The 10,409-nt window shown below is 26.0% G+C and overlaps 1 protein-coding gene across 1 annotated transcript; it reads left to right on the forward strand.

Annotated features, from left to right (window-relative positions):
• Positions 1 to 4,936: 4,936 nt before the first annotated feature.
• LOC135964038 (solute carrier family 22 member 3) lies at positions 4,937 to 9,919 on the forward strand. Its single transcript, XM_065516091.1, has 6 exons — positions 4,937 to 5,509; positions 5,579 to 5,733; positions 8,468 to 8,636; positions 8,696 to 9,012; positions 9,070 to 9,204; positions 9,265 to 9,919. Exons 1-6 carry the CDS (start codon positions 4,956 to 4,958, stop codon positions 9,843 to 9,845), a joined length of 1,911 nt encoding a protein of 636 aa, XP_065372163.1. The 5' UTR covers positions 4,937 to 4,955; the 3' UTR covers positions 9,846 to 9,919.
• The last annotated feature ends 490 nt before the right edge of the window (positions 9,920 to 10,409 follow it).

The following is a 10,409-nucleotide window of genomic DNA, read 5'->3' on the forward strand; positions in this document are numbered from 1 at the left end:
TTTAATGATTTTGAAATGTTTAATTGAAATCAATAATATTTTTATTGAAATCTTTATTAGCCCTGCAATTTTAACATTTGTTATCAAATTAAAACATATTACTTGTAAAACAAAGAAAATTTTGTAACAGCAACTGAAAATAGTTGTTTAAACACACTAAACCATTCAATTTCAAAATGTTTAAATTTTTAGTTGTTGTTACCAAATTCGGTTACATAAACCAAACTCTTCTTTGTTTTTTCTGGATTTAGATAGCTCTATAGGCGCAAATCTTCTATCTCTATTGGGCGAGACAGTTTTACATTTTGTCATTAACAAATTTATTCCTATTACTGCCAAAATAAAGAAATTTTAATTGTTTGAACCAAAATGTTGTAACAACAACTGAAAATTTCGTTTACAGCTATTATATCATTCTAAAAACTTCTTATTTCAACGAAATCAGATCAATATGTTTATTTGCTATAAGAAATCGTTTGTTATTACCCGTTTCAGATGCTAGAAAATAAAGTTTTTAGTTGGTGTTACAAAATTTCTGTTGAAGCATTTAAGATTTCATTAATTTAGTAATAATTGTGTTTTTACAATTGAAAATCAATAATATTTTTATTGAAATCTTTACCGGGTCAGTAATTTAATCATTAATTAAGAAATTCATTTATATTTCTGATAAAATAAAGAAATTTTAGTTGTTTTAATCAAAATTTTGTAACCAGAACTAAACATTTTGTTTATAGCTATTAAACCATTCTAAAAACTTCTTATTTTAACTAAATTAGTTCAATTTGTTTATTTGCTATAAGAAATCGTTTGTTATTTCATGTTTTAGTTGCAAGCAATTAAAGTTTTTAGTTGGTGTTACAAAATGTATGTTAAAGCAACCAAGATTTCTTTAATTTAGTAATATTTGTTTTGCTACAATTGAAAATCGCAAATATTTTCATTAAAATCTTTATTGGTTTTGTAATTTAATCATTAATTTATAAATTTATTTATATTTCTGCTAAACTAATGAAATTTTAGTTGTTTTAATCAAAATTTTGTAACTAGAACTAAAAATTTTCTTAAGTGAATCCAAACTATTCAATAGTTTTCTGATTTTAACTGATCTACTTCCTTTTATTTATGTTTTTTTAATAAGAAAACTAACTTCTTAAAGGTTTTAGAGTTTGGGAAATTAACCATATAGTTGCTGTTACAATAGCTTTATTAAAGCAACTAAGATTTCTTTGCTTAACCAACATTTGTGGGTTTCTTAATTAAATTTGTATATAAATGCCTTTAAAATAATTCAATTCATTTCAAACTAAAACAAATTTTGTTTGTTTAACCCTTTAAACACCGTTTTATCTTAACATTTTTTTTTTTTTTGTAAATTTACCAAAACAACCAAAGATTTTAACATAAACTATAATAAATTTATAAACAATTGTAAAGATTATTTAAAAATAAAAAAAAAACTAAAGGTTGTTGCTCCAAAATATAGTAATAATATTGTAATTATAATCAAATAATAAGCAATTTTTTTTCCTAATTTTTAAAAAGTTAACTAAACTATTAAACATTTATTTCTTTAAGACAAACTAATGTTACCAAGAAAATGTTTTTAACTTTATAAATTTATATAAATAATCAATAAAAAAAGAAAATTCCTATTATCATTATTAATAAATAATAATAAAAACAAAAAAACATTTCCTTTAGCCTGTAATTTAGCCAATCAATATTGTAAATTAATATAAAAAAAATAAAACAGAAATTTTAAATTATTTTAAACTAAAATAACAACATCTAGTCGTATATACTATAAATAAAAAAAAACAATTAAATTTTAAATAATAATAAATAAATAAACAATTAAATACTTTTAATAATTAAGTTTTCCTAAGGTAAAATTTTAAATTTATTATAAAAAAAACTAAAAAGAAAACGCAATAAATTGTTTAAAAACAAATAGTTTTTTATTATTAAAAGACATCATTAAAACAAATCCAGAAATTCTTTAGCAAATTAAGCTCCTTCTAAATTAATTAAAATTAAAACAAATTAATTAATATCTTGTCTAAATAAAAAATTATAAATTTAAAGAAAACAACTAAAAAAACAACCTATGTAAAATAACAATCAATTCATAATAAATTAATTAAAATAAAAACAATATTTAAAAATCTTAATTAAACATAAATTTATTTACAAAAAAATGGCCACAAATAAGAAAAAGGTAAGTTAAACAAACATGTTCTATACACCGTTTGCATTACTTAGGACTAGTCTGGTAATAAGTAACTTACATTCTATATATAAAAAAGGGTAACGTTACTGAGTGACTGCCAGATTCAACATAGCTCAGTCCAAACTAAAAAAGGTAGACAGGAAATTTGTTGGAAATTAATTCGTAAAAAAAAATTTTTTTGTTGAAAAAAATTCAGAATATTTTTGAAGAAAGGCGTTTTAAAGTGGCATATTTTTGAATCTAATTCAGATATTGACTTGAAATTTATTTTGTAAGATCAGAAAGGTACTTTCTTCAAAAGCTACTTTCAAAATGTACTTTCTTCAAAAGGTACTTTCTTTAAAAAGGTACTTTCTTTAAAAAGGTACTTTCTTTAAAAAGGTACTTTCTTCAAAGGGTACTTTTTTCAAAATGTACTTTCTTCAAAATGTACTTTTTTCAAAAGGTACTTTCTTCAAAAGGTACTTTCTTCAAAAGGTACTTTCTTCAAAAGGTACTTTCTTCAAAAGGTACTTTCTTCAAAAGGTACTTTCTTCAAAAGGTACTTTCTTCAAAAGGTACTTTCTTCAAAAGGTACTTTCTTCAAAAGGTACTTTCTTCAAAAGGTACTTTCTTCAAAAGGTACTATTTTCAGAAGCTACATTATTCAAAAGGTACTTTCTTCAAAAATGTACTTTCTTCAAAAGGTACTTTCTTCAAAAGGTACTTTCTTCAAATGGTACTTTTTTCAAAAGGTACTTTTTTCAAAAGGTACTTTCTTTAAAAAGGTACTTTTTTTAAAACGGTACTTTCTTCAAAATGTACTTTCTTCAAAAGGTACTTTCTTCAAAAGGTACTTTTTTCAAAAGTTACTTTTTTCAAAAGTTACTTTTTTCAAAAGTTACTTTCTTCTAAAGGTGCTTTTTTCAAAAGGTACTTTCTTCTAAAGGTGCTTTTTTCAAAAGGTACTTTCTTTGAAAAGGTACTTTTTTTAAAAAGGTACTTTCTTCAAAAGGTATTTTCTTCAAAAGGTACTTTCTTCAAAAGGTACTTTCTTCAAAAGGTACTTTCTTCAAAAGGCACTTTCTTCAAAAGGTACTTTCTTCAAAAGGTACTTTCTTTAAAAAGGTACTTTCTTTAAAAAGGTACTTTCTTTAAAAAGGCACTTTCTTTAAAAAGGTACTTTCTTTAAAAAGGTACTTTCTTTAAAAAGGTACTTTCTTCAAAAGGTACTTTCTTCAAAAGGTACTTTCTTCAAAAGGTACTTTCTTCAAAAGGTACTTTCTTCAAAAGGTACTTTCTTCAAAAGGTACTTTCTTCAAAAGGTACTTTCTTCAAAAGGTACTTTCTTCAAAAGGTACTTTCTTCAAAAGGTACTTTCTTCAAAAGGTACTTTCTTCAAAAGGTACTTTCTTCAAAAGGTACTTTCATCAAAAGGTACTTTCTTCAAAAGGTAATTTATTTAAAATGGTACTTTCTTTAAAATGGTACTTTCTTTAAAAAGGTACTTTTTTCAAAAGGTACTTTCTTCAAAAGGTACTTTCTTTAAAAAGGTACTTTTTTCAAAAGGTACTTTCTTTAAAAAGGTACTTTCTTCAAAAGGTACTTTCTTTAAAAAAGTACTTTCTTTAAAAAGGTACTTTCTTTAAAAAGGTACTTTCTTTAAAAAGGTACTTTCTTTAAAAAGGTACTTTCTTTAAAAAGGTACTTTCTTTAAAAAGGTACTTTCTTTAAAAAGGTACTTTCTTTAAAAAGGTACTTTCTTCAAAAGGTACTTTCTTCAAAAGGTACTTTCTTCAAAAGGTACTTTCTTCAAAAGGTACTTTCTTCAAAAGGTACTTTCTTCAAAAGGTACTTTCTTTAAAAAGGTACTTTCTTCAAAAGGTACTTTCTTCAAAAGGTACTTTCTTCAAAAGGTACTTTCTTTAAAAAGGTACTTTCTTCAAAAGGTACTTTCTTTAAAAAGGTACTTTCCTCAAAAGGTACTTTCTTTAAAAAGGTACTTCATAAATACTGCGTTTCGTAAATAAGCTCAATCTATGATATTTCATATTTTATACCAAAAATCGATATTTAGAACAAAAAATTTAAATATTTTCAATCGGTAATAACTTCATAAATACTGCGATTTTAGGGAAAGTAAGCTCAATCTGTGTCCAATTGATTTTTAGTATAAAAAACTCAAATATCTTGCAGACAAATCCGGGTAAAAAGTTTGGTACTTTTTTTTAAAAATATGAATACAGATTTGAAACTTGGTTTACTATGTTTTCTGTAGCGAAGGCAACAGAGTTCTCTAGTATAATATAAAACACACGTCAATAAACTTTTAATTTCACTAAAACACAAGTTAAATATAAATTCTACTCATTTGCAAATTCGTGTCTTAAATAAATCAAACATCATAAATAGTTGTAATAACAATTCCAAGCAATTTGTTTAAACTAAAAATTAACAAACCTCAACATTTTTGTCAACTGTGACTATATTTAGCTAGAGAGCTTGAGATCAATTGCGATCAAACGGCAAAAATATACATATTAAGCATAATACAATTATCAATTTATTAGCACTCAATACAAAATCAAATTAAATCGATCAATAAATAAATATAATCGTAAACAAAATCGTGTGAAATATTGCGCTGAAATTTCCACGAAAACTCGACATTGCAAACAGTTGCGAATTGAAAGTCCACAGAGAAAGACAAGTGTTCAAAAAAAAAAAACTGTTCAAAATAGTAATGAGCGGATTTAAAAATCAAGAAGATATCGTACAAACAATAAATGGAAATTTCGGAAGATGGCAATTACGCACCATAGTATTGATATTTTTGTGTAAAATTCCCACCGCTTGGTTTACAATTTGTGTTATTTACACGGCACCCACTCCCCAAAAGGGCGATTACTATTGTAAACCTGGGGAATTTCTAGAGACTAACTCAACTTTAACAGACAACTATATGTCTTACAATTTGCAAAAGGACATCCAAAGCACAGATAAACAGTTTCAAGTGGATGCTTGTCACACCTATAAAGCCACATTGGAAACGAGTTTTGCTCATAAAAATTTAAGAAATTACTCGAATCCCTTCTCCAAACCCAAGCAGAGAACCACACAACAGTTAAATGTTCATTTGGTGCCTTGTATCAATTTTGAGCACAATTCCGAATATCAATCGTTGGTAACGCAGTTCGATTTGGTGTGCTCACGAGAGCTGTTGGTCTCGATGACCCAATCGTTTCATGCCTTGGGGGCTTTAATAGGGGGTTTGGTGGCGAAAAAGGCTTTGAATCAGTAAGTTTAAGAGATTTCAATGTTTTGATTTTAAGAGATATTAAAGTGTTTAATTTATTTTGTTTAAAGTATTAGTCCCCGCCGTCTGATGTTGTATGGCATGTTGGGCCAGATTATGTGTGGCAATCTGACGGGTTTGGTGTCCTCGTTCGTTTTACATGTCTATTATCGCTGTTTGACTTCGGTGTTTTGTGCTTTCATGTACACATCGGGACAAGTTATATGTGAGTTTTATTTTGTTACTAATTTATCGATAACTTGAATTTTTCTAAAGAAAAAATTTTCATAATATTTTATTTAACAAAAATAATAGAATTTATAAAGAAAATTTATCGATAACTTTAATTTTATACAGCAAAATTTATCGATATTTAACAACATATAGAAAATTTATCGATAACAAACTTTTTTTTGGAGAAAATTTATCAATAACTTAATTTTCTAAAGAAAATTCATCGATAACTTAAATTTTTTAAGGAAAATTTATCGATAACTTTTTTAAGAAACAAAATTTATCGATAAATTTAATTTTCTAATAAAAATTTCTAGATGCCTTTAAACAATAACAAAAATTTTTTCTAAAAAATTCATCGATAACTAAAATTTTCTATAGAAAATTTATCGATAACCTGAAATTTATATAGAAAATTTATCGATAACTAAAATTTTCTATAGATAACTTGAAATTTATATAGAAACTCTATCGGTGACTTGAATTTCTCTAAAAAGGTACTTTCTTTAAAATGGTAATTTCTTAAAAAGGTACTTTCTTCAAAACGTACTTTCTCTAAAAAGGTACTTTCTTTAAAAGGTACTTTCTTTAAAAAGGTACTTTCTTCAAATGGTACTTTCTTCAAAAGGTACTTTCTTTAAAAAGGTACTTTCTTCAAATGGTACTTTCTTCAAAAGGTACTTTCTTCAAAAGGTACTTTCTTCAAAAGGTACTTTCTTCAAAAGGTACTTTCTTCAAAAGGTACTTTCTTCAAAAGGTACTTTCTTCAACAGGTACTTTCTTCAAAAGGTACTTTCTTCAAAAGGTACTTTCTTCAAAAGGTACTTTCTTTAAAAAGTTACTTTCTTTAAAAAGGTACTTTCTTCAAAAGGTACTTTTTTCAAAAGGTACTTTCTTCAAAAGGTACTTTCTTCAAAAGGTACTTTTTTCAAAAGGTACTTTCTTCAAAAGGTACTTTCTTCAAAAGCTACTTTCTTCAAAAGGTACTTTCTTCAAAAGGTACTTTCTTCAAAAGGTACTTTCTTCAAAAGGTACTTTCTTTAAAAAGTTACTTTCTTTAAAAAGGTACTTTCTTCAAAAGGTACTTTCTACAAAAGGTACTTTCTTCAAAAGGTACTTTTTTCAAAAGGTACTTTCTTCAAAAGGTACTTTCTTCAAAAGGTACTTTTTTCAAAAGGTACTTTCTTCAAAAGGTACTTTCTTCAAAAGCTACTTTCTTCAAAAGGTACTTTCTTCAAAAGGTACTTTCTTCAAAAGGTACTTTCTTCAAAAGGTACTTTCTTCAAAGGTACTTTCTTCAAAAAGGCACTTTCTTCAAAAGGTACTTTCTTCAAAAAGGTACTTTCTTTAAAAAGGTACTTTCTTCAAAAAGGTACTTTCTTTAAAAAGGTACTTTCTTTAAAAAGGTACTTAATAACTTAATTTTTTTTTGGAAAATTTATCGGTAACTCGAAATTTTTAGGGAAAATTTATTCTTTACTTGAATTTTCTATATAAATTTATCGATAACTTTAATTTTCTGGAGACAATTTACAGTTAAATTTATTTTTCTGTAGAAAATTGATCAGTAGCATTATTTTTCCAAAGAAAATGTATCTATCTATAATTTAAATTTTTTAGGGAAAATTTATCGATAACTTGAAATTTCTCTAAAAAAAATCATCGATAACTTGAATATTGCCAAATAAATCTCGATAACTTTAATTTTCTATTGCAAATGTATCAATAATTTATCGATAATGGCATTTTACTCTAAATAATTATCGATAACAGAAATTTTCTTCTAAAATTGTATCGATATCTTAAAATTCTTATAAAATAATAACGATAACTGAAATTTTTTTTTTTTAATTTTCTAAAGAAATTTTCCAATAACTTAAATTTGTCTATAGAAAACTTACATCGATAACTTTTTAGGGAAAATTTATCGATAATAAAATGTTCCTCTAAAAATTTAACAATTCTTTATCGATATCTTAAATTTGTATAAAAGAATTATCGATAACTGAAATTTATTTTAAAATAAAATTTGAATAACTGACATTTTTTTTTTAAATTTATCGATAACAGAAATTTTTCTTAAAAATTTATCGATAATGGAAATTTGTATAAAAAACGATAGATAACAGAAATTTTTAAGGAAAATTTATCGATAACTTGAATATTGCCAAATAAATCTCGATAACTTTAATTTTCTATTGAAAATTTATCAATAATTTATCGAGAATGGACATTTTTCTCCAAAAAAATTATCGATAACAGAAATTTTTCTCCAAAAATTTATCGATATCTTATTTGTATAAAAAAATTATCGATAACTGAAATATTTTTTTAAAAAAAAATTGAATAACTGAAATTTTTTTCTAAAAATTTATCGATAATTAAAATTTTTCTCCAAAATTTATCGATAACAGAAATTTTTCTCTAGAATTATCGATAACTGAAATATTTTTAAAAACAAATTTGAATAACTGAAATTTTTTTCTAAAAATTTATCGATAACAGAAATTTTTCTCTAAAAGTTTATCGATATCTTAAAATTTGTACAAAAAAAAAAGTTGGATAACAGAAATTTTTTTTCTAAAGAAATTTTCCGATAACTTAATTTTGTCTATAGAAAACTTCCATCGATAACTTTTTAGAGATAAATTTATGGATAACAAAAATGTTTTATTTAAAAATCAAAATATTTCATCACTCTTTATTTAAATCTCCTCTTCTTCTAGTAACCGATATAACCGCTGGCAAAGCTAGAACCATAATTGTCACGCTCTCCGAATTATTTTGGTCCATTGGTCTTATACTCTTACCGGGCATATCAATATTTTTTGATAGTTGGAGTTATCTATACATAGCGATATCTACTTCCGTAATACTCCTGGTATTTTTGCACAGGTACTGTAATATTCACTTTAACAAAATACAAATTCTAATCCATTCCCTTTTAATTACAGATGGATTTCCGATAGTCCTCGATGGCTCTTGAAACACAATAAAATCGAAAAGACTTTACAGCTGTTATTGGAATCGGCTGCTTTTAATAATCGTGAAATACCTTTAGATTTGGAAAATCAACTGGAGTTGTATGCCCAAAATTTGAGAAACACCAAAGAGAGTAATTATTGGTCTATATGGGATGGTAAAACTCCGAGAGTTTTTATTATTTTAATTCATTGGGCCTGGGTGGTATCGGCTGTTCTGTACAATGTCATGATTTTGATGATTAGAACCCTGGGAGTGGAACATTTACATGTTAATACAGCCTGTTTGGGTAAGTTTCTAATAAGAGAAAATAATTAACTTTAAAATTGTTAATTTTATAACTCAGGTTTTGCTGAAATGTTGGGAGTGTTTTTGGGTTTATATCTGATCTTGTATACCCGACATCATTGGCTTTGGTGTGGCTATGTAATGATGCTGGCCGGGTTCATTACATATCTTATATGGTTTATACCAGACACAAGTAAGTAGCGGAGAAATGAAAACTCAAATTTAAATAAATTTCTTTTTCCTCAATTTCTAGTCAAAGAATCCCGCAAAATAGGCTTTGAAATGTTATTCTGGATTCTACTCAAACTGGCCAACTCTGCCTATCTCTCTATACTAACCACCTGTACCGGCCAATTGGTGTCTGCGGAGAAACGTTCCATCTTAATGTTGTCCTCTTCGTGTTTCAGTCGTTTCTGGTTGGTTTTTGCCCCCTTCATTATCATAACCACCAAATTTCACATACTTATACCCATCACAGTGTTCGCTTCGTTGGCTGTTAGTAGCGGGGTGTTAATGTGTTTTCTAAACATTCACTTTTGGAATGATGAACAGCCAAAAATCTGTAAAATTCCTACACCCAACACCTACAGAAGAAAATCATCCACAATTTTGCTACAACGTCGTCGTAGTTCATGCATCTCCGAGATGAGTGCAATGGAAAATCAAAGTTCTGAAGGTGGTGGTGGTTACGATAATCCCTTGACAATAAGTATAACGGATTTATGGCATATGAATCGAGGTATGGGTTGTATAGAAGAATTGGAAATGTATGATAGTGTCTCGGAGGGGAGTATGAAGGAGGAAATGAAAGAGAATAAAATGCAAAGAATTTAAACAGTGGAAATAAATAGATTAAATAGAATAAATAGAATTTTAATGAATTATTTATACTTAGCAGAATTTTTGTTTAATTTAAAAATAAATAGATCAAATAAAATAACAAATTTAAATAAAATTATTTTATATAGAATTAAATATGGGAAATTGAATAAATTTTTTTAAAGAGGAAACCAAAATTTAATTTTCTATATAAAATATGTCGATAACTTGAAACTTTTAGGGGAAAATTTATCACTAATATTAATTTTCTATAGCAACTTTATCGATAATTTGAATTCTGTGGAGAAAGTTTAGCGATAACTTGAATTTTTTAAAGAAAATTTATCGATTACTAGAAATTTGTATAGAAAATATATCGGTAATTTTATTTTTTAAGAAAAGCTTATCGAGAACTTAAATTTTTTATAGACAATTTGTCGATATCTTAAATTTTCTTTTAAAAATTTATCGATATTTTCAATTATTTCCAAAAAAAAAAAAATTATTTTCTCCAAAAAAAATTTTAGATTAATTGAATTTTCTGTAAAAAATGTATCGATAAATAATTTTCTTTAATTT

The sequence above is a fragment of the Calliphora vicina genome, chromosome 1 (assembly GCF_958450345.1).
Source record: "Calliphora vicina chromosome 1, idCalVici1.1, whole genome shotgun sequence".
NCBI classification, from domain to species: domain Eukaryota; kingdom Metazoa; phylum Arthropoda; class Insecta; order Diptera; family Calliphoridae; genus Calliphora; species Calliphora vicina.

Bases quoted from the DNA above. Each gene is read 5' to 3' on its own strand.
- LOC135964038 (XM_065516091.1), top strand. From the start codon at position 4,956: ATGAGCGGATTTAAAAATCAAGAAGATATCGTACAAACAATAAATGGA. The intron at 5,510-5,578 runs GTAAGTTTAAGA...TTTTGTTTAAAG, and splicing joins GCGAAAAAGGCTTTGAATCA to TATTAGTCCCCGCCGTCTGA. The intron at 9,013-9,069 runs GTAAGTTTCTAA...TTTATAACTCAG, and splicing joins TGTTAATACAGCCTGTTTGG to GTTTTGCTGAAATGTTGGGA.